At 41.0% G+C, this 24,682-nt stretch overlaps 1 protein-coding gene across 1 annotated transcript in view; it reads right to left on the bottom strand.

The window, feature by feature from the left end:
• HERC2 (HECT and RLD domain containing E3 ubiquitin protein ligase 2) overlaps nt 1–24,682 on the bottom strand; it is a 128,009-nt gene that overhangs the window by 72,834 nt on the left and 30,493 nt on the right. Inside the window, exons 17-45 of the mRNA XM_054973254.1 lie at nt 24,300–24,500; nt 23,574–23,802; nt 23,348–23,472; nt 20,795–20,973; nt 19,258–19,442; nt 18,938–19,093; nt 18,634–18,819; nt 18,259–18,429; nt 18,063–18,166; nt 17,236–17,386; nt 15,926–16,140; nt 12,358–12,490; nt 12,134–12,261; nt 11,823–12,018; nt 11,507–11,643; nt 10,643–10,816; nt 10,418–10,554; nt 9,911–10,062; nt 8,962–9,153; nt 8,286–8,473; nt 7,609–7,801; nt 6,908–7,090; nt 6,356–6,540; nt 5,294–5,441; nt 5,009–5,205; nt 4,530–4,760; nt 4,017–4,152; nt 3,459–3,602; nt 114–256 (exon numbers count right to left, since the gene is read on the bottom strand). Of these exons, the coding sequence (XP_054829229.1) occupies nt 114–256; nt 3,459–3,602; nt 4,017–4,152; nt 4,530–4,760; nt 5,009–5,205; nt 5,294–5,441; nt 6,356–6,540; nt 6,908–7,090; nt 7,609–7,801; nt 8,286–8,473; nt 8,962–9,153; nt 9,911–10,062; nt 10,418–10,554; nt 10,643–10,816; nt 11,507–11,643; nt 11,823–12,018; nt 12,134–12,261; nt 12,358–12,490; nt 15,926–16,140; nt 17,236–17,386; nt 18,063–18,166; nt 18,259–18,429; nt 18,634–18,819; nt 18,938–19,093; nt 19,258–19,442; nt 20,795–20,973; nt 23,348–23,472; nt 23,574–23,802; nt 24,300–24,500 (4,899 nt within the window). The remainder of the gene's footprint in view (nt 1–113; nt 257–3,458; nt 3,603–4,016; nt 4,153–4,529; nt 4,761–5,008; nt 5,206–5,293; nt 5,442–6,355; nt 6,541–6,907; nt 7,091–7,608; nt 7,802–8,285; nt 8,474–8,961; nt 9,154–9,910; nt 10,063–10,417; nt 10,555–10,642; nt 10,817–11,506; nt 11,644–11,822; nt 12,019–12,133; nt 12,262–12,357; nt 12,491–15,925; nt 16,141–17,235; nt 17,387–18,062; nt 18,167–18,258; nt 18,430–18,633; nt 18,820–18,937; nt 19,094–19,257; nt 19,443–20,794; nt 20,974–23,347; nt 23,473–23,573; nt 23,803–24,299; nt 24,501–24,682) is intronic.

Raw genomic sequence — 24,682 nt, forward strand, 5'->3', positions numbered from 1 at the left:
TTCCAAAGGTTCAAACTTCTAAACAAAGAATGAAACTACCGAAGAACAATGAGAATCATTCACATGAACAGACTAACTATAAGAACTAAAGGGGATAAAGGCAAGCTATTTACCTCAAGCTCTTGCTTATCAAAAATTGCTTTCACAGGTGATGGCTGTGTTGCTGCTGTTAATAGCTGTTGTAAGAGGATCATGGGAGGCTGAGGTCCTTCAGGAGACAGGTCTCCTATCTCGGGTGATGCTACTGCACCATCATCTTAAACAAATAAAAATGGATGTTAGTTGCACAGATCACCATATAGAAGGGGAAAACTTTCAAATTATCCTAGTGTGTATTTATGTGTCTTGTTTCTTATGCAAAGTAATATTTCTAGCGAAGGAATGGTGTCATATAACCTATCCCTGAACAACAAAAATAATAATTTCAGACAAGTAATTTTAAGTTTAACTGTCTGCTTCCAGGTAAGGTAAACATAGTCCCCTGTGCAAGCACTGAGTCATTACTGACCCATGGCGGGACGTCGCATCATGACATTTTCTTGGCAGACTTTTTATGGGGTGGTTTGCCATTGCCTTCCCCAGTCATCTACACTTTACCCCCAGGAAACTGGGTACTCACTTTACCGACCTCGGAAGGATGGAAGGCTGAGTCAACCTTCAGCTGGCTACCTGAACCCAGCTTCCGTTGGGATTGAACTCAGGTTGTGAGCAGAGCTTGGGCTGCAGTACTGCAGCTTACCACTCTGCACCACGGGGCAGCTCCCAGACTTCCAGGTAGAACATATTAAAACTGAAACAGAAAAGGCACTTGGACACAATTCAGATCTAATGACAAACCATGAGGATGATTCTCAGGCTCACACTTACCTGTTCACACTTCAGTAACTAAACTGACTAGTAGCTTTTAAAACTAAGATTTTAGTTTAATTCTAGACCTGTTCCATTTTACCTATTGTAGACAGGTGTACATTTCCACAGAGAAACCTTGAATTTTTTTTTTAGTCATGTGATTTAAACTCTGCCTATTTCACTTTAAACCATGCAATTTCCCTTGCAAGTTGTTCGGCAGGAATAATGCTGGCTCCACCAACAGAACACTACTGAAGCCAATCTCCAACAGAAACCTATATGCTGCTCTCATTATCTTTAATACCAACAGCAGATATGGGTTCATTCTGGATAAGCCAGTGCAGATGCATATACAAGCTCCTTCTAACAGGCCCATTATTTTAAGAGGTGGGGGGGGGGACTTGGCAGACTCTTCCAGTGGGTTTTACTCTATACCAGATAATATGGCCACATCAATGTCTTGCATCTCTACAGAACTACAAGTCCAATTAGATTTCATCTGAGAAAACACAAAGCTTTTGTTTACCTGTCTGTCTCAGGACATCTCCTATATATGGACTATCCCTGAGTTATCTTAACAGATCTTGTTAAAGAAGAGACTTCTTCACAACAAATACTCTTTTTCAACTAATGAAATCACTTGCATTCATAGCTTGTAAAAACAACCCTGAACATGGTGCAACAATGCTTTGCTGGGGATGACAATGCTCAAGTATATTATCAATAGTCACGCTATTATTCTGAGAGGAGGGAAAGGAGAAATCTCACCTATTACCCATTAATTTTTTCTCTTCCTTCTCAACAAGATAATTCAACTTCCTGTTAATCTGCCCATTTTAACCAAATTAAAAAAGTTAAAAATTCTATTTGACATGGTCAACTATGAATTGTTGACCCACCACCTTGCCAATGTGGGGATTCGTGGGACTGCCTTGCAGTGGCTTGTCTCTTTTCTCCACGGTTGGGGACAGAGGGTGGCACTTGGGGAGAAGTTATAAGTACACCAACCACTGGTGCGCAGCATCCCACAGGGGGCAATACTCTCCCCTCTGTTGTTCATGTGGCCCATTGCCCAGCTGGTACAGAGTTTCAGACTGAGTCGTCACCAGTATGTGGCTGACAGCCAGTTGTATCTGTTGAAGGACGGCTGGCCTGACTCTGCCCCTAATGCCCTACTTAGAGCTTTGGAGGCTGTGCCTGGATGGGTGAAGCAGAGTAGACTGAAGTTGAATCCCACGAAGATGGAGGTCCTGTACTTGGGTCATGGGGCGGCGGATGTAGGGATCCAGCTCCCAGACTCTGATGGGGCACCATTTGTGCCCGTCCCATTGGTCAGGAGTTTTGGCATGATGCTGGACTCCTCTCTATCAATGGAGGCCCGGTCACAGCAGTTGCCCAGTCTGCTTTTTTTCACCTCCAGCAGGCCAGGCAGCTTGCCCCCTATCTCTCAACCCATGACCTAATGACAGTGATCCATGCAACGGTCACCGTCAGATTGGGCTACTGTATGTAACTCGCTCTATGCAGGGCTTCCCTTGGGTCACACTCGGAAATTGCAGCGGGTCCAGAACGCTGCTGCGCATGTCCTGATGAGTGTGCCAGTTTGGTGTAGTGGTTAAGAGCGTGGGACTCTAATCTGGAGAGCCAAGTTTGATTCCCCACTCCTCTGCTTGAAGCCAGCTGGGTGACCTTGGGCTAGTCACAGTTCTCTGGAGCTCTCTCAGCCCCACCCACCTCACAGGGTGTTTTGTTGTGGGAATAATAACATGCTTTGTAAACCACTCTGAGTGGGCATTAAGTTGTCCTGAAGGGCAGTATATAAATTGAATATGATTATGAATATGATTATAATTATTATGATTATTTTACAGGGCACATGTGACGCCAACCTTGCAGCAGCTACACTGGCTCCCCATGGAGTTCTGGATCAGGTTCAAGGTTTTGGTCTTAACCAATAAAGCCCTAAACAGACTGGGACCAGCATACCTGAGGGACCGCCTCTCCTCGTATGTACCCCGGAGAGCACTTAGATCAGCAGGAAAACACCTACTGGTAGTCCCTGGCCCCAGGGAGCCTCAACTGGCCTCAACCAGGCCCAGGGTATTTTGGGCCTGGCCCCAACCTGGTGGAACTCTGTCAGAGGACACTCAGGCCTGCCAGGATCTTATATCCTTTAGGCAGGCCTGCAAGACAGAGATGTTCCGCCAGGCATATGTTTGAGGCCAGTGTTACATCCATCAAATAAGCCTCCCTGCCATCTCCTATTAGCGGGGGGGGGGAAGAGATATGGTCATCTGCCCCCCACACATCAGTGGTTACAGAATACCAACTCACACCTCCACCCTTTCTTAGATATGGTGCGCAGGGAAGGACAATGGAGGCCCTATCTTGGGATACTGAAATTTATGTATGTCAAGTTTTTGATTTCCTGAAATATTATATTTGTGAGATCTGTGATTTCACTGTTTTTACCCACTGTATTTTTATCTATTGTTGTAACCTGCCCTGAACCTGCTTGCGGGGAGGGTGGGCTATAAATTAAATAAATAATAAAATAATATTCATCTTCTTACAGAGAAAAGAAGACTGTATCAAGCATAAGATGTTACCTGTAGAAATTGAGCCAGTCTCTTGCACAGCAGGTTGAGATAAGATCTGCCTTAATTTATCCTGGTGAGAAAGCAGAGCTCGTCCTGCTTTTAATATGTACAGCTTTAACTGCTGGCATCTTAGCAGATCCAAATCTATTTGGCCTGTTCAAGACATATTATCGGCATATCAGTATAACAAAGAGCACGAACTGGTTTGTTAATAAAGCCTTGAGTTGTGCTGAGTTGGCAACATCATATATTGATTTCAGTACACAGTTGAAGGGCTCAAAAGACAGCTTGAAAACAGACAGAATGAAAAGATAAGAAGCAAATGATGCTTTTATTGTTTCCGAAAGAAAATCACCCTTTCAGCCAAAACATGAACACTGTACTTTTATCAGAGCAATGCATTTTTTTCTTTCATTTGCACTCCAACATACCCAACTCAGGCTTCATTAACTGAAAAATACACTATCCTTTTCACAATGCTCAATCGAATGCCGATGAAGCTGCACTCTGCACTGTTTGATGGAAGTATTGTTTTAGAATAGAGATTATAATTTGAGAAAGACATACCTGAGAGACCTTGACTGGGAGATTTCATTCTATGTTTTTCTACTTTACTTCCAGCCAAGTTTACCAGCTGTGCCCAGACAGATAACATGGGCTCAGTGAATGGCAAGTTATTCACATTAAAAGGAATCACTGGAAGCTAAAAAGAAAAGCAGATGTTTACATTTTGGCAGCCTTTACTTAGGAAGTTAATTGTGTTCATTTCTTTGCTTTCACAAGTAGGAAGCCACCTCTTCCATTTTTAGAAATGTACAAAAAGCACAGCATCAGACCAAGTTGGAGAGAGGAGCAGGCAGCAGACAGATTAAAACACTGAAGAGAAGGTTCTTCTTTTCAGTTAAGATTAATGGATTAATTTGTAAAAGACTGGCATTTTAAGAAAACTTTTTTTTTCCAGGGCTCACACATTCCTGTGCATCTGGCAGGGGAAGATTTCTCTACTTCACAAAACAAAGTTTCAATATTTCACTTGTTATCACACTAATGTCAAAAGACACCACATAAATGCACACTTACTGGTTTAAGCTGGCTAAGGGGACAGATTCTACACGTTCGCATATCATAAAACTGCACTGTGATTTTCCCTTTTGGGGTGATTCTTGTCACGGTGCCTTCTCCAAATTCATCATGAACTACTTGGCCACCTAACCGCAAGCGGCTGTCTATTCCACCAATCACTGCTAGGACAGCCATTAGACCTCCCACTTCTGGATTCTCAGAGTCTGGAAAGTAGTCTTCCAAAACAGCCTAGTAGTAAGGAGAACAGTGCAATTAATTATAGGGTGGACTTTGCATTGTCATATACACATGCACAACTTTTTATACAATATGAATAGCAACAAGTAAATTTTATGTTAGAGCTCATTTAACACTGGAGAAAGTAATTTCATTTTACAGAAATGCTCCATAATATGTTAAATAAAAGCAAGGTTTATTGAATTAACAATTACTTGTTTTAAATAAAAATGAGTTTATTTTGAAAATGTGGGAACTACCCCTTCCGACTGTTTTCCTGCAAAGATGTGGGTGATGGAGGTTAGCTGAGAGTTGATGTACTTGTTTATGAGGCCATTCCATTGGCTCAGGGAATGTAATGTCCTCAGCAGAGCCACAATCTCTTCAGCCAGAGTACTGCTATGAGTTGCAGTAAGAGAGGCCTGAGGCCTGGCTTTCCTCCTCCTCAGAGTAGATTCTGACAAAAAGAGAAAACGGAAAAGCTAGAACACCTAACAGTATCTGAGAGAGAGAGTAAAATCCAACATAAGCTAACTTCTCTTTACCTCTGAGAAGTGGGATATCTGAAGAGCAAGTCGTAAGAAGGCTACCCAGGAAACCAAACAATTTTTCCACAAGAAATTTCATATCCCTTGATCTTTCCGTTTTATCCCAGGAAGGAAGCACTGCTTGTAGTAAGTGCACTGCAAGAATCTAAAGCAGGATGAGGGGAGAAAGAGAGACAAACTCATTTATTGGGACAATGCCAATCAACTGAATAAGAATAAAGATTTTGTATTATATTTTAGATTAAATAATCTTACTAAAATGGCCTCTAATGCTCATCTTTTTAAAACAAATTAAGCCCTTCCCCCACCCCCACTGTGTATCAAGATAAAAGATAATTTTGAGGGGAAAAGGTGATTTTAATCTGTGAGGTTTAACTGTATGTTACATTTCATATCTCTAAAGAAACCAGAGTGCTGTATGCACACAAGTTTGGTTTTGCACACGGAACATAATTACAAGGATCTACAAAACAGCAGTTTACTAGTGGAATCTTTGATATTTTATCTTTCAGTAGCAGATTTGCCATGTCATAACTGATTTCAAACTTGCCTGAGTTTCAGGAAATATTTTCCACATAGCATTGGGGCTGCTATTGAAGCAACAAATCAAACTGCTGATGGCCTTTCAGTTCAGGCCAATGCCTATGCATTCACCAAAATATGTCCCAGTAAGCCATATTCCCAATTTTCTTTTTTCATATTTGGGCTAAAAATGGCAACAAAGTCATTGTGCTCATTCATTTGATATAAGGATTTCTTAAGAGGTCTGATTCAAAACAAAATTGATGATACCCTTTGGATATTTTGGGCTGCCCTTGGATAGGAATCAGTTTATCAATCGCTGCTCTTCTGATTTTGACATAATTCAATTTTTATATTGTATTTTGCTTTTAACTGTATTTTAAAAGCTGCTTCAGATATCTTTTTCTGATTTAAAGGTGGGATTGTAATTATTTTAAATGAGTAAGTATGAAGCGGAGATTTAAAACTGAGATATAACTTGACTACTAATACTGACTTAAAACTTCAATGGATACCTCTAGTAAAGTAATGCATTACCTGTCTCTGCAGAGATGCTGCAGTGAACGATTCATGTCCCTCAACAATTTTCATTAGCAGAGTTATCCACTGTGATGTACTAAGAGTGCTGCACATCTGAGGCATGAGTGCTATACTTCGGATGAATCCCAAGGTACACCAGATCCTGTGCTGTTCTTTATTAACCAATGTATTTGGTAAAGAAGCTAGAAATTTAAAAAAAAGAACTACTAAGTGTGCCTTGGCCAGCATTATTAAATTAACTTTTCTATACTACAGAACTGGATACTATACTTTATAGTTTCTTTGATTTAGCCAAGCAAATAATGGGCTATAAAAAACTAACCAAAAAAATACATTTATGAATGTGAAGTGGCAGAGAATCAGTTTCACAAACAACTGTTTGTTCTGTTAAAAATGGTCAACATGTTAATATCCGTTTAAGAAATGGGCACTCAATTCAATGTCCCCAAAATATAAAATAGTGGCCACAGAATGCCATTGTTCATTTAAATTTCAAAAATCAGAAAGTGTTTTATTGAGGCATTAGATCCAAGTGACACAAGTACTTACTTGATTTATCTATAGTTCCACTCTCTACCAGCATGCGGAGCAGCCCACACAGAGTTCTGGTAGCTTCATTCTGCATGACTTCAGCATGGACTCCAGCAGAAAGGCAGAGGGTTTGCAGTAGATTCACTGTGCTTGTTAGCATCATGGAAGTAGGATGGAGATTTCGTTCAACTTGTTCTCCTTCTGAACCAAAAGTCAAAATAAATGACAGCAGGCAATTAAACACACTGCTGGTTAACTCACTTCGTAAGATATTTTCAGTCACACCAATATATCTTTAACAGTTGCAACCTATTGCACATCTAGATTAAAAATGTCCCAGAATTTCTTTCATACTAAATAAGCCAGTCAAATTTTTAAAAAGTCTGAAAACCCAATTTTATTTTAATTCCAAGTAAATTTGCCACAGTTTCAGAATACTATAGCAAAAGACAAAGTTACACAAACTGTTTCTTTGGCTGTACTAGTGGCAGGGTTATCTAAAGGAAAGCAAACTGTTTAAAACCACCCTTCATGCTCTTGCAGTCTTAAAGCAGACTGATCTGCTGTTTAAGCACATGCCAGAAAACACAGCTTTTACCATACCATACATTTTCTCATTTACCAATTTGGTCTAATTTCTTGGAAAAGATGCAATTTGATCAGCTGCAAGTTACTCTTTGGCAAAGACTCTGCCCATGTTCAACATGGAACTGGCTTACCAGAATCATCCTCTGTGTCCGAGTCTTCTGTTGCAGGCTGGGAAGTAGGTGGTGGTTCAGCCAGTTTGAGATCATACTTCCCCTCTTTTCCCATTCTGTAGGAATTGGTGCTACCAGTGTCCCATTGCACTCTAATCCAGCCATCTTCACCCAATTCTCCAATCACACGACCCAAGCCTGGAGGTGGTCCATCCTGAAGAGCAATGATCAAAAGAAGTCAATTGTGTGACCTGGGGACACACTGTGACATCAAAACAACAAAAAGCTGTGTTACCTAGTATTTTATTAACTGGCACACTTGGTTAACGGGCATGCTGGCCACTGCTGCCTGTTCTCAAGGGAGAGCAGGCAGAAATGGAGCAGGTTTCAAGGACCCGCCACGGGCACTGCCAGCGTTACTTTGTGTCCCCCCCTCCAAAAAAAAAATCTTGTAGGAAATTAACAAAACTTCAAATTTCTGGGCAAGAACTGAAGTCATACTTTACACTTAATCGATCTCTAACAGAACAAGGTAATACAGTCAAGGGTAGGCACATGACATGGCCACTTTGCTGAAGCGGAGTGGGTCTGAGTCTGGTCAGTGCTTGGATGGAAAACTGTCCAGAGAACCCAACAAACTATGCCTTGAGTTCCAACAAAGAACAGCGGGATATAAACAGAACAAGCACCGTGACTACCTGATCGCCCCATTTCCAGTCTACACCTCTCATTACTCTGGTGCCAATCTTCATCATGGCTGCAAGTTCTGGCCCTGATACAGGGAGCTGTACAGGAGTGATCTCCTTCCTTGACTCTTCTAGGACTGTAGCAGAAGCACCACGGGACGAAGCAAGCATATCTTCTTCAATGTTGTCTGAACTAGGCCCTGATTCAATAATATATATATATATATGAAAATGTATCTTTCATTAACAGATAAGCTAGTACAATGTTGTAAAATAAGCACAGCATATATAAACACAACACTGGGAGGAAAAGAATCGACACATACTAGAATTAACACACTAGATGACCCTCAAAAAAGCATTGCCTGGAAACAGGGATCTTTCAAACAGAAAGCAATCAAGGGATGAAGCAACACTGGTAATGGGGCTGCCACAAGAGACTTATCACACAAGATTCTCTCTCTTCACACTTCCATCAATGGAATGCCTCTAAGGACCACCCACTTGAATTTATTTCACTTTTGAAAGCATTTAGATTAGTCCTTCTATAAAGTCTCCACAAGGATGTATATGCTACTTTCGATCAAAAAATAAAACTGTCAGAAGATGTTTGTAGAAAGCATTCTAAAGCCTTTAACCAACTAGTGAGCTGACAGACAAGATGTACCCGTAAACGCAGCAACTTTACCTATCAACCGCAACGTGGTTTGCGTCAATGCCAACATGCCAGAGTTGAGAAGAAGGTTCAAGGTGTTTGCACCGTGCTGTAAGGTTAACATGTTGAACATGACCAATAAGAAACGTGCCTGGGGAACGGTCCCAAGACTTGGTCCTGCAGGGTTCTCATTCGTAATGGTTTGCAGAGGAACTGGCTGGATCCCTGAGGTTTGCGGGGGTGGGGAGAGAATAGCTTTTAACAAATATAATCAAGCAACTGCTTATCAACTCAAGCCTTCTAAATACACTTATATCCTGCCTATTTAGATTACCAATATTTACTTCTAAATTGGTACTTCTTAACAATATTTCCAGTGAAATCTCTCAGGTAGAAACAGATCCATACGGAGTCAAGAAAGGAGATCTCTCCTGATAAAACTTTAAATGAAAAGCTTGTAGTTTAAAAGGTATTTTTCTTGACCCATCCTCAGTAACCAGGCTTACTGGTAAGCCAAATCTTCTCCACAACCATTGAATATGAGCCAAACCCACTGACACCACTCAAAGTATGCACATCAGAATAACAATCCCTTCCACTTCCCCATGCCACACTACAACCACCTCATAAGTAGAGAAAAAATCAGAAGCAGTAAAGAATATTTAAAGAGAACTGAAATATTGAAGGTAGATTTAAGTAAGCTCTGCTTAAATGTATGCATGTAGTTTTTATTTTAGATTTATAGATTATAATGTATATTTTATGTATATATGTTTGGGAAATGAAATAAAATATATAATATGAAAAAAATTCAGAAGCAGTATGGACGAGCACAGGTAAATCCATGCATATCAACTCTATTCTAACATCTGCTTCTGTAACATAATGACATTCCAATAGGTTGCACCTCACTAACACACCGCCACGTCAACTAAAGGTGGTTTTTGAAGGCAATTTGCAACACAGACCTACATGTACTCACCTAATTCTTTAAACCTGCTGTTAGCATCAATCAGTATGTTCCGAACATTCTGAATAGCCCATGAATACAACTTTCCAAAGGTAACTTCCAGCAGCATACGATTGAAGGGTGGAATCAAATCAACATCCTTTAAACAATCCGTTAGAGGTTCCCTTTTATTGATTTAAAAAAAGGCATTTCAGAGTTTAACAGGCAATCCTGCAACAGAATCCCAAACCAGAGAAAAGGATTCTGCTTCTCCCATCCCACCTTCATTATAACAGCGCCCTGGTGGAAATGGTGCTGGTCCTAAAGTTAATGAGGTGCTCCTGTGGCACATAAAATGCTATACTAGGACCTTAGTTTCCCCCCTTCCTTGCTTGACACTCTGACATCTTACTGGAGCAAAGGACCACATCTTCTTGTGCTAGCTCTGAAATCTCTGCAATGGACCCAGTACTCTGCAAGCATTGCACAGCAAAAACTCACAAAACAGACCAAGCTTGGAGAGGAGGGGTGGGAAGTTACCCTATGTTGCTTCCTTCTGGAATAAGTCGTTGCCATCCACAGAACATAGCGTATTGCACAGAAGGCAGTAAAAAGCTTTTGGTTGCCAACTTCAGAATTGTATCTATCCCCTCTAAACGAACTTCTGCTCTTTCGAGCTGCAAAATACAGAGATATAAAATTGTGATATCTATGTCAGTGCCATAAATAGTAAGGAACACTCACTTGACACCAGGCGTGCTTTACCTGCTTCAGTAAACACTTCCTCATTTTTTCTACATCCACAGGCTCTTCTTTCAGAGCAAATTCAACAATGGTATTGAGAAGAGCAGACTGAGGATACAAGCCTTGGACATTTTGTTTCAGCCATTTGTATTTGTGAACACCTGTAACTGTATTTATCAGTGGTTGCCATTTATCCTAGGAAATAAGAATGATATTTACATTCATAGTCAAATTAATAAACCAAGCTATCGGACTGAATATAGTGTTTGCTCTGTATTGGTACCTTTATATATAAAACTTTAGAACCTTAAAGTCCAACGCCTAGAAAGGGCTGTAGAGAGTTAACCCTCCTTTGAGCTTCAACTTTCCTTCCCTTTTTATTTATTTAATCAGAATTTAGTGGGCAACATGTATTATGATTGCTTTTGCTACAGACAAGGCAGAGTCATATTTAAAAGCTACCTTTATGACATCCAAGATCAAGTCACAGATATCTAAAGATCCTCTTTCACAAGGTGCAATTCTAAACAGAATTACTCCAGTCTAAGCCCACTGACTTCAATGGGCTTAGACTGGAGTAACTTCTTAGGATTGCTCTGTAAGTTGAGTATGCTGTCCACCTATCACACATGTACCCATACAAAACATGGTAATTTGTGATAGATTCCCCCATAAGTATTCTCACATATATGATTCCCCCACTCCCTTATGCTTAGGAGGAAGCAAGGTGTACAGAAGTCAAATAAAGCATATCCAAGCCATTCTGAAAAGGAATACCAAAATAATCATAATATGAAGTCCTTGATATTCACTTGTCACACATATATGTTCCAGATGTATAAGGACTACCGTGAATTTATGTATATTCTGCACAAGATATACTACCTTAGGTGATTTGACTGGCAAAGGTCTTTTATCAACTGTCACAGGGCTGTGAGAAATGACACAAGGCTCCTCCAAATCACTTCCCTCATTACCAATTTTGGATTCCTCCACATCAGAAGATTCAGATTTTTTGGAAACTAGCAGCAAAAAAAACACTTGTTTTACAAATTATCAACACAGAGTCTTAGAATCAAAATGGAATAACTGAATATGCCAGTAAGTGAAGCAAGTCTCCATGGTATCCTACCGCAATGTTATCATTAAGAAAGTAAAATTTCTGATTGGAGTATAGTTCTGTATTTTAAAATCTTTTTACCTCTCTTTTTTCTTCTTTCTCTAATTATCTTCTGAACCACTCTTCGCCATCGAGGCAAAGAACTTAGACTCTTAAGCTTAGACATAATAGAGAGGTCATTGCATACTGCTGGACGCAATTCATTGAAGAGGAATCTCAAACGTTCAATAACAGGAGCACAGACTTCTTTATAAGACCTTCCTTGTTCCTGATGAGTCTTAAAAGTATTAACAAACAAAACACAAGTCACTGACAAAATCAAGACCAGAAAAGGGGACAGGATTGAAATATCTAACACTGCTGAAGAAACAAAGCACCTCTTTGACGCTTACCTTGATCAGAGAACATTTTGCTTGATAAACAACACGACATACATCTGCTACAGATTTTGGAAGTGTTCGGTGTTTAACTTGGTCGACTCCTAGCATAGCAGGATGAACAAGAGACAGCGCTACATGACCTTGAGGAGAGGGAAAGAGAGATCAATGTAATGTCAAAGAAAATATTAACACTGTTAAGGTAAGAACTAAAGGATAATTTTGTGCCCAAAACATACCTAAATCCTCATGCTTCAGAAGGCAACATAACAGCAGACGTCCTACTTCTTCCACTGGGTGCTCTGGAGGGAATGTAATTGGCGTTGTCAAATGGCACTGTTTGCAGTACCGCTCCACTTGACATAAAAAGTCCTGAACAAAAATACATACACTTAAAAGAACATTACTGCAGCGTAATAATCCCTGCGCTACATTTTGTATAATTTTATGCAAAATGTAGGAAATATTTAGGAATTACATGGTCATTATACTTCAGGCTCAGTAATCGATCACTATCTCGAACTTTCTGACTATGCTAACAAATTAACAAGAATCCCCAACTCGACTGTGTCCCAGTTTTATCAGTGCTACATGCATGATTCACCAAAGCAAACTGGAACAGACTCTTCTTACACTTTCATACATATGGATATACACATGTACAAAATAAAACTGAACAGTGGGGCCAAGGCCATGAAATTCAAGTGGCCCAATGCCAGGAATTTCAAATAAAGGCAAATAAAAGCAAAAAAAATTCTCAATATTATACAAATATTTTAGTCTGTTTCCCAGGGTTCTTAAGTACTCTACACCTCTTTAGGCCAGCTAATCTGAATTTCCTTGTCCTTCTCCTACCTTCTTTCCTCACCTTTTGCAGTATTTATATTATTCGATATTATTTATTGCAGTTTAAATCTTTGTAAACAGCTTTGGGCCTCATTCAAGGAAGAGGCGGTATAAAAATTTGAAAAATAAAATAAATAAATCAAACCTTGGAGTCAATAATCATTTGAATACTTAACATAAAGCCTACCTGTTTTATGTATTGTCGAAGGCTTTCACGGCCGGAGAACGATGGTTGTTGGGGGTTTTCCGGGCTGTATTGCCGTGGTCTTGGCATTGTAGTTCCTGACGTTTCGCCAGCAGCTGTGGCTGGCATCTTCAGAGGTGTAGCACCAAAAGACAGAGATCTCTGTCTTTTGGTGCTACACCTCTGAAGATGCCAGCCACAGCTGCTGGCGAAACGTCAGGAACTACAATGCCAAGACCACGGCAATACAGCCCGGAAAACCCCCAACAACCATCCTACCTGTTTTCATTCATTGTTGACCACAACATGATATTCTCACAAATAAAGCTAATTAAAGCAGAACATTATTCAAAAGCTGCCTAATTCAGTATTGTAGATAAACAAAATCACCAAACAATGCAAAGAGGAAAAATTGTTTTAGAAGTGGCAGCCAAGTGAGCTTCAGATCTCACACAATGTGTTATTTATGCTCTTTCAGCAGTATTTTACAGTTAAAAAACACCAGCAGATGCTATTAGCTTATTACTTGGCATAGTCAAAATATGAGGAGGATGAAACAGGCCCGCTGCTTCAGTCTTACCATGATCACTGAATAGCATTGTCCAGGGCCGGCCTCCGCTGTGCCCCAAACGGGCGACAGCCAAACCCCACCCCCACCCCCCTTCCTCATTCACCAGCAGGGAAGAGACTCGCTAGGCCAGCACCTGACAATGGGGACGAGCGGCAGCACAGAGAAAGGGATGAACAGCGAGGAGGACAAGCACCCAGCAGCACAGCCATGCCAACCTCCTCTCCAGCCTCATCAGCCATGCTGGGGGCCCAACACCAATGCCTGAATTTGCCCCGACGGGCCGAAGGCAAGCCACAAGGCCAAGACCATGCCACAGAGCCTCACACCGAAGCCCAAGCCCCAGGGGCAATGATGCACCGCTACAAACAATGCAGCCCTAGCCTGGGCCAGGAAGGCCCACCTCCAGGGCCAGACCACCCCTGCAGCCCTCTGGGAGGCTGGTGATTCGCCTGGGGCCTGGCTGGCTCAGGAGGGCATTGGCTGGGGGTGGGAGCAGCAGGGAGGGGCAGGAGACGGCCCCTATCGGCTGCCCAAGCAAGGATGGACCAGAGACATGTGGCCACACCTGGCTCAGGGGTTGGGCCTCACCTTGGGGGCGGGGCTGTGGGAGCTAGGGTGGGGATGGTACTAGGGGAGGGATAAAAGGAGGGCTCCATAGACCACCTGGGGAGGAGAGAGGAAACCTGCCCCTGACGTAAGAGGCAGCTTCTCAGGTGACTGCTGGAACACGGAGACCTCACCTAGTCCCAGAGAACACTTATTCTGAGGTCTGTAGGGGAGCCCTTTCTTGTTCCCAGGAGTGCTAACCCAGGCCGACAAGGCAGCCAAAGTCAAGGAAGGCAGGGCGGACCCACAAACTGGGGCCAGCATGGCCACCACTGCCCTCCGGTGCTGTGGGCGGACTCGACGTATCCTGACGAGAATGGAACCAGACCAGTGCTTCCAGAACTAAAAGGAGCAGAAGCAGTGAAAAAAATTACAAACACCTGAAGGAGAAACCGAACAAATGCCAGGGCCTAGACATCAGCCCCTTACTTGATTTCCAAAGCACTGCTCCCTATGTTGTTCGGGTTTATGTATCTACAGGGGCAAGCAGGAGGGCTGTGAAGGCCATAAAGCCTTCTCAGGGAGCCAACTGCCAATTAACTTACGTCCTCAAGAGTATTAACTGGCTGTCAGTTTTTGTGCAAAAACTTACTATACTACTCTTCTATTCCCTGTTTTTGTGGGAGTAAGCAACTCTTACCCTCATTAAAAAAAATAAAACAAAATCTACAATTAGCTCCTACTTTGGACTCTGAAAAGCAGTATTATCTCTCATGTGCTTCATAACCTGATGGATTCCTATAACACAAGGTCTTTTCAGATACTGTCATGAATCAGCCTCAGCCTCAACTGGCCACCTTACCTCTTGCTCCAGAGTCCTCCTCAGAGGATGAGCAGGAAGAGCCAGCAGGGGCTACTCAAGAGCCAGAGCCAGCCATGGAAGAGCCCGCAGGATCTACTCTGGAACCAGAGCCAGCCGTAACAGCTGCTGCTCCGGAGGAAACTCAGCAGAAGCAGCCAGAAACCTCTGCAGAGGCTGTTGGAGACAAAGACTCCCCCAGAGCAAAAGAGAAACCTGAGCTCCCTGGGCCAGCTGGGAAGAGGAAAAATAAAGCAAAAGTAGCTCTGTCAGAGAGGAGAAAAAGTGCTCATTTGCAGGCACAGCACCAGCTGGGGCTATCAGGCAAAGAGATAACACCTGCTTCTCATTAGGACAGTATAAGAGAGAGAAGCTGAAGAAGCCAAGTGTGGAAGCAACTCAGCACGCCACTCCCTGTGACCAGAGCTCTATGTCTGGAAGTTCCTGACCTGCCCTTGCCTTGAACCCTGCTCTGCTTCTTGATTGATCGGACTCTAACCTCAGCCAGCCTTCTGACTTCCTTTCTGTCTGCTCCTCTCTCTGACTGATGTATTGGCTCTGACACTTGGCCTGACTTCTGGACTCTCATTTGCCGGCTCCTTGGCTACTGACTTCCTGGCAACTAACCTTGGGACCATCTGCAGTACCAGTGAGCCACCTGCCTGTCGTGGCCAGCCCTGAGCACGACAGATACCAACATTCCCACTGGCTTGACAAGACCATCTTTTAGACAAGTTGCTATGGCCATGGAAAGGGAACGGAACAGAACAGTTCCTGTCTGCCAGGCTCCATAATCCGTACCTTCACAGTGTGATCCTGGATACTGTTGTCTGCTATAGCTTGCAGAAATGGTTGTGAGTGATCACTCAGGGTGAGTCGATGTGAATACAGCTTTGATTTGTTAGGGGTGGTATTACCAGGACAACTGCAGTGGTCTTCATCCTTTTCCTCATTGTAACTGTAATGTATCTGACTAGTTTGCAAGCCTCCAGAGAAAACAGAAGACTTCAACCATTCTGCAAAAAGAAATGAAAGTACGCCGAATATCTAATCTGGTCATACTGCTTTAGCAATTCTAACTTGCTACATAGGTCACAATGCCATTCCCAGTCTTAAAAGGCAGTTAACTATTCAAAACATGATGGGGTATCTTCCACAAAGCTACATTCAAGACCAGCATACAAATTTTACAGAAGTCATTCACAGATCTTGAGGTTTGTGGCAGTACAGACCTCGACTCTTTTTTAGAAAAAAACAAGCTAAAAATGTCGTACCAAATTTTGTCTCAAGTGATTCAAAATAATTATTTTCAGCATACATTAGTACCACAGGAGACTGCTTTATACTGGGTCACACCACTGGCCCTATCTAGCCCAGAGAAATCTAATGTGATGGCAGCAGTTCTCCAGATCCAGATCCCTCCCAGCCCTAATATCTCAAGTTATTTTATTTTAATCTAGAGATTCCAAGGATTGAACTTGGATCTCACAGAAAGCATGTAGTCTACCCGTAAGCTATAGCCCTGACCCACTACCTCTTACCAGGAACTTCAATTTAGACCACATTTTGAAGGCTCTCTCTTTATTAATCTTTCACTTGGGGCCAAACAAGACAATACACTTTTCATGGCTTCACACGTGTCTTCACATACTTCTCACATTCATGGATAATTCCTTTGGTTTTCCATAAAAGTTACTAACGTGCAACAGGGCAATTATTTTCCGAGGGTGGCAAATTTTCATGCAAAATTACATTACTATCTTTAACTGTAAAAAAATACCATTATACCAAAAGGTTTAATGAAGAATTAACTTGTTTAAGGTTAATTGACTTCTGCTTCTGTTTTCACTTTACTGTTTTAACCTGTAATGATTTTCCCTCCACACACACAGTTTTTATATAACATTGCTGTTTCACATACTTGATCTGTTCTGAAGTTTCATATTTGCTGAGAGAAATCAAGTGCAAGTTACCTTTAAAATAAGTTAATAGCTATTATCTGGGCAGAGTGACATTAAGACATGGGCCTACAAAAACAAGTAAAAACCACCACGTCTACAAATTTTGTATTTGTTATATTTGTATGTAATTAAAAATAAATACATTCTTACTGGCACATTCGACCTCCACTGAATAAAGTGGTGTACTCATTGCAAGATAGGAAGCGTGCAGTCCAAGAAGCAGCCCTAAATTTCTTTCAGTATCTATGAGAGGTGATGACAGACTACCAATATCTGGTGTAGTGATTACTTCCTGGTCAGGCTATAATGGAAGAGACATAAGATTAAATACTGAAAACAAATCTCCCCCCTCATCAAACACTATTAATGATTAACAAGAATTGAATCCTATTTGCTTGAGATTTCTTGTTCAAATAAATATTGTCATGGACTCTCGAACACGTTGGGGATAGAAAAGAAGGGTGCATTAAAGGTAAGAGCAACAGAGAGTGGTTAATAATTGTATTGTAAAGAAGTCCTTCCCGACAGTCACCATTTTGCATCAGCATGTTGCTCCACTGAGAGAGCAAGAGATTAAAAACCATGGTTTTAGATTTTTATCTCCCAGGAGAAACATTTGGTTTAAAAATGAAAATCAATATCCTTAGGATATTGCAGAAGCAGCACACGATGCCATATTCCACATACAGTGGAACAAGTGCACCAAAAGCATTTCCAGACCCCTGAAGGTATTATCAGCTAGAAACTTAGAATTTTTCAACAATCGATACATCAAAGCATATTTTTTCTTTAAACACACACACATACTTGCATCAATCTCTTAATCTAATGAAATAAGGAGGATGTAATTTCTCCTACTCTTATCTTCACAACAACACTGTACAACAGTGTAGAACAGGTAGAGACAGGTCACCCTGTAAGATTTCATGGATAGGAATGTACTAAACAAACTAGAGACAGCTTCCTTTAAATTTTACCTCCATATATTGGCCAACACAGAAGGCATGCATTGATTCTCTTGTATCCTCAAATTGCAAAGCAGCTTCCAAAGCAACAACTGGATCTTCTCCTGCAAACTGAGCTAAAGGGGGAAAAATCATTCAGAAGGTAACTGTGAGGAACTGCTCAAGAAAAATGTCTTCAGTATCTATTTGTTAGGGAAGTCAATCTCACCAAGTATACTGCTCCCAGTTAATGACTGAGTTTGGAAATCCTTTATATCATATACTTTTCCATCAATCACAGTCCAGAAACCACCATCTTTATTGTGGTTCTCCAGATCAGCTTTCCGTATAAGCGTAACTTCCTCATTATTTCTGCAATTCTGTCCTGTAAAGAATGAACCTAACATATGAAGGAAAATATTATGTCATTTCTATGGTCCACAAAATGATGTCAGAACTACAACAAAAGTGTAGTCTTTTTCATGACATGGTTTTGTAGTCTTAAATTCTTAGTTTACATGCTTCAGAAAGTACAAAGGTAAGGTAAAATTTCTGCTATAAAAGATTTAGTAAGTGTTATACATATTTCCATGAAAGAACATACCCATAATTCCAGGCCAAGCTAAGTCTTCATTGTCATCTCTTTCTTTTCCAGGAGCCAAATGATTAAATCTATCCAGATGTTCTAATAGGCCAGCCAGCAAAGGAATTGCACCAGCTTCCTGTATTAGCCCAGCATTTTTACTGAGGAGGAGTACAATAGATACTACTAACTCTGGAAGGAGTACTCCTAAAGGAAAACAAAATGTTCTGCATAAAGTTAGAAAATTAACCTGCATGCATGTTCTTTAACACATTGCCACTTAGACCTCTCTATTATTTGCTCTTCATTGTACATAAAACTATACCTGTTAGATCTCCATCCACAACACGAGATACTTCTGCAAAATGCCTGTGAGTAGTGGAAGCAATGCTAGTTGCTACAGGCAGTATGTCTCCAATGTGTGTACACAGAAGCGCTGTATATTTTTTTAGCAGAGAACCAACACCAAGAAGCTCAGGACCTGTCAAAAAAGGAAAAGGCAGAAAAGTTAAATTCAGAGACGTAGCATTTAACCATATTTAAATTTCAGAAAGCAGCCATTTAAATAGCTTTTCTAATCAAAGAGGAAGGTTTTTTTAATAGCATGCTAGAAATAGTCATATTTTTAAAAAAATCACTTCTTACTGTATGTATTGGGGATCTGACCAACACCATCTTCTGGATATAGCTCACTAACTAGCAAGCGCTGAAACCGCAGCAGCAAGTCCAAAGAAGCAGATCTTTCTTTATTGTAATGTTCGTGGTCCAAGCAGGAAGAAATGCGACGAGCCACGTCTTTCAGTTTAGCTATCGTTTGTGAAGCGATGTTCCTGATGTGAATGAATTTTTTTAAAAGGTCTTTTTAAACATCTCTCAAATTATCAAGTACACAACCAGGTGAACACTGACTAAGCTTTTGCTGTTTTTTTTTCTTGCACATGCATTTGGGTAATGATTGAAAATGCAGCCCCATGTTGCAAGCAAGTAATTTTTTTCCCTTAAAAGTGATCATTATACAGCTCTTGCAATTCCCCCTCAGGGCTGACTACATAAAACACTGGAAAAGTACTGCACTGAAATGTTTTGTAATAAGATATTCTTAACAATTTTACGGTAATGTCGGATACCTGCTGTGTACGCTATATAATCGAGGGACTTTTAAGACATTGGTCAGGATCCAAAGGGCTACTTTCAGCCAGGCCAACAGCTTGGCTGAGCCCACCGTAACATCAAACTTGCTTTCCCTTTGTGCCATATCATCATCTGCTTCTGACAGTCCTTTCAGTTTCAAAAGCAGTTTGCCATATAGCTGGGGAATATGTGGCTATTCAAAAATGCAAGCCAAATGCACTTGGCACTTAGTAACTAGACCTACAACTCTTTGGATCCATGCAACATTTCCTGCGCCATGTGAGAGACTGGGGACTGCCAAGATTATAACAAAATTAAAACTTTCATGAAAGGTAGTTCAAAAAAACCTTTACATCATTCTTTGTGGGTTACTCCTTTGGAAGATTTACATAGTGGCTTTAGGACTACTCCTACTGAGAAGTAATTAATTCAAATCTTAGCATAATTATCAGGCAGCAGATAAACAATATATGTCGTATTTTTAAGACCAGCCAGGGTGTTAACTCTATTTCAAAATTAAAGAATACAAAAAGTAAAGACAATGATAAATACATTTGCAAAGTTCTACTGATTACTCCAACAAAGTGCTTTCTCTACTTACAGATTCACAAAACATACAACCACAAAAGTGCCTAGCTGAAACTACTCAGGAGACTAGACTTCAGAAGTTATTTAGCCACTTACAGAACTCATTTCTCTGAAGCTAAATACCAAGACATTAAAAAACTGCTAGTATCATCTGTACTAGTACCTGGAGAGTTCCATCTATAGATTTGCTCTAAGGAGGTCTAATTTCTTTACAATGTTGCAATGTGCCATCACCTTAAGGAACTTTTGTAATGCAATCCTGCAGCCTGAAATGTGCTACCTTAAACAGATGTGCTCATAAATGCATGCCCCAGAGCACTTTCTCCTTGGTTCGCCTCTAGTGTCTTAATTACTGTACAATAAAAGTTCAAAAAGGAAAAGGAGCAAAGTATAAAGCAAAATATAAAAACTGATAAAGTGGAAGAAATACAATGGCTCAGGCCCAGCCTTGATGAAAAACTACCTTAATAATTGCTGAATTAGTTGAACTAGAGGTAAACTTTGTTTTCCTGCAGATTCATAAATCCCAGTATTAATAAGGTCTTTGTCCAATGGTGTTCTGCTCCTGTGAAGCGATGATGCATTTGCTTCCTGCTCATCAATTTCCTTCTCTTTCTGGGCTTCTTTTTTTGCCTCTATATCCTAGAAAATTTAAAGCTGATAGTGAACTTTAATTTTATTTCTACAACACAGTTTAATGAAATTGTACACTGAAAGAGATAGTTTAATCAGAAAAGACTGTGTTAATGGTTCCTTGGTCATTACAGATTTTGACTTGAATCCACTGGTGTGTTTCTGCAGTCAGAAGGATCTCTACCCACAGCAAATTACTTTCCCACCTCTGGTCTCCAGCTGAAGCCTGAAATGCCCCATGCTCTTCCTAGGAAACATTTTGGGCTGCAGCAGGAAGTAGGAAAAGAGAAAGTTGTAGTCTGCAGGCCGAAATTCTTCCATGCAGAGAGACACACTGGCAGATTCAAGCCCTCAGCTTGGATCCTATGCAACCCAAACACAGCAGCGATTGTGTAAGGAATCTTTATTACCTCCCCAGTTTTACTGCAATCTACCACAATCATGAAATCCTATCTTTGGAGACAGTTAACAACAGAACAGTGTGGAGCAGAAGAGAGGGAAGGAAAACTTATGAAGGTCACTAATCCCTTTCTTCCCGCATGAACGCCCTCCATCAGCTGAAAATGTAGTTAGGATCCAAACTTACATTTCCAGTCAACACAAAGTAAACAGCCACTATGATGGTTAGCACTTGGTTGTCACCTCTTTTGTTGTATATTGTGACTGCATGGCTTGGGCTGCCACTGAGTGTTTTTGGTGGCACAGCCCTGATATAATGAGGAAGAAGGAGAAAGAGCTCTGAGGTAAAAGATTCTCTGGTGTCCTATATCCCCAGCATTCTAGCCTCTATTTTCCTTCAGGTTAAACCCAAGCCACCACAAAATCTGTACAAAGGAGTACACAAACTTTTATGAACTGGATGGTGGTGCGGAGCTTTATGTTTCCTAAAGGGCTCAACAGATAGCACACAGTTGGACCCAAACAACAACCAAAGATTTATTTACAGAAAATAAGTTGTAGAACCAGATTTTCTGTGAAATAAATAGTAAGAAATAAGGCGCAAGTGACTTGCACTCCACTCCCCTGAGGTAATGTTTTTTCCCCCGCACTGGGAGTTAACTAATTGAACCTGAGTCTAAATTAACACAGACACAAAAGTCTAAGTTAACACACACATCATGTAAAGTTCCTTTGAAACCACTTTACCAAAAGTGACAGGGCTGACAAGCTTTTTAACAAGTACTAGACCACTCTTGTAAACTTTTAGAGAATCTGGCTTCAGTTCCAATACCAGAAAAGTTAGGTTTTGGACAGGCCCTTTATAAGGCTTTTGTTTATTTCCACGGACAAGTTTCCTACCCTACTATGCCCTCAAAATAACTAGCTCTGATTGGCTGGCAAATCTCTGGGACTTGCCTAAGGGCAGAATCCCCAGGATTGTTTCAGAGTCCTAGAAATAGGCAGAACTTTGGGGTTGATTGTCACACCACCAACTTTCTCTACAGTCATCAGTAGTGTAAACTAAGTATTATTATATGCTGACCCAGAGTTGTAAATCATACTGAACGTCACATTAAGCAGAAAGAACTCAAGCCTACTGAACAATACCATACATTCTATAACAGAGATGAGTAGGAACCGCAAGATGAACTAAAGTTTGTCATGAACCGGGCCAGTTCATGCTTCACTAACCAGCAGTTCGTGGAAGGCTATTTTCCACAAACTTCCAAAACTGGTCTGCTGATTCGTGTTAAACCCCAATACCCCTTTCCATGCCACTGCTAAGTGGCATGGAAGGGGCATTTCCACCCCCAAATCAGCTGCTTGTCGGGGATCTCCCTGACAAGCAGCTGATCCAAACCTCCAGGGGTGAAATGCCCCTTTCCCTGCCGCTGCGAAGTGGCACTGAAAGCTGCACTTCAACCCCCAGATCAGCTGCTTGTTGAGGATCTCCCTGACAAGCAGCTGATCCAAGCCTGTGGGGGTGAAATGCCCCTTTCCCTGCCATTGTGAAGCAGCACAAAAAGGGGCATTTCAACCCCCGGATCAGCTGCTTGTCAGGGATCTCCCCAAAAAGCAGCTGATCCAAGCCGGAGGGAGTGAAATGCCCCATTCCGTGCTACTTCACAGCAGCACAGAAAGGCATTTAAACCCCACAAACCGGTTTGCGAACTGGGGCAAGTTCGTGGAAGTTTGTGGTTCGTGAAACGGGATGAACCATGAACCGCACGGTTCGTTTTTTTCCCAGTTCGTGCCCACCTCTGTTCTATAACACACAATACATTTTAATGCATTATATGCCCTGCCCACTCACACTGTAAAATAAACTATATTTCTAGTCCAAACTTTTACCACTAAATGAGGTTTATTTGTTATACACTTACTTAACCGATGTTGCCAACTTTGTTTTTTGTTTCTGTACCAGTACGCAGCAAAAGTATACCTGAATTTCTGCAGTGATCGCAGCATCCAGCGCAGACTCTAGACCTCCATCAGCCATCAAGCTTCCAACCAACAGATCAATCATAAATCTACGTCCAGGACTTACATTCGTTTCATTCCCTGAAACTAAAAATTTATAAAACAGTTACTTTTCTGAAAACCCAACAAATATCTGCATATAAGCATTATAATTCTTAAGTAATTACATTTCTCTTTTTGAAACATACCTGCACTAGGCAAAAGGGCTGAAAGGGCCCTAGCTCTTTCCTCGGCAGTTGGGAGCAACACAGACCACCCACTTTGTAGCACTGCTTGGGCAGCTGACTGTACGGTGTTCAGTACACCAGCATTACTGGCTAAAGTCACCACTGTCTGTTTTAAGCTGTTCAGTAAGACACTGCCTAATCCCAAACCAAGACATTCTGGGTCTACTTGGTGACTTATTGCAGCATGAAGCTGAAAGACAAAAAAAGGGGGGGAGGTTAATTAAATCGTGGTAAGGATGAAACAAAACTCAGCCCAAACAGGTAGTCTATTATTTCATAGTATTCAGAGAGGTCCTTACAGCTGCTGAAGATTAACAGCTTGCATTCATAGAGTATGTGTTTTAAGTGTTAATTGGTACATGATACCAGAATATCTCAAACCAGTGGAACATGGTGAAGTAAACAAGGTTGGTTTAGGCAAATGCTGGCTGACTACAGAGGTGTTCACACTATCAAGAAGACTGTAAAATTGGATTAACATTGATTTCACTGACAACTTTTACAGGAGACAAGCACTAAGGACCGTAATGGGTTTTGCAAAAGATATTTATAATAATGATGGAATAATTTATAATAATTACAAAAAATATATAATTATCATGATGTATTAAAAACCAGTGCTATCTTCCTAATTATTTGAATCTCGTTTTATTTAGGAATCTTTCAGATCCGTGAAATGCAACCTACCTGTAGCCTTAGAAGGTTCAGGGTAGCCACAGCCATACATTCTTTCTCCTGTGGAGGTGGCCAGTCAGAAGTGCCATCCATTCCTTCTGTCACTTGTCTAAGTAAAAGATCCAGTTGTTCAAATGTCATTGGACAAACATCAACCACAAAAGGCACACGTAAACCAATGGACCATTCTGAACAAGAAGACCAGGCAAAGCTCTAGAAAAAAGAACAGAAAGATAGGTAAGTATATGAAATAAAATTAAAAACTTGAATTAATGTAAGTATTGTTGAGAGGAAGCTAAAAAACATTAACTCCAAATGCTAAAATCCAACATCCCTCTCCTAATAGCTAAAATCTTCAAAAAGAACCTAAAAATAATATTTAGGGAAAGCAAACA

Source organism: Eublepharis macularius, chromosome 3 (assembly GCF_028583425.1).
Source record: "Eublepharis macularius isolate TG4126 chromosome 3, MPM_Emac_v1.0, whole genome shotgun sequence".
Lineage (NCBI taxonomy): Eukaryota > Metazoa > Chordata > Lepidosauria > Squamata > Eublepharidae > Eublepharis > Eublepharis macularius.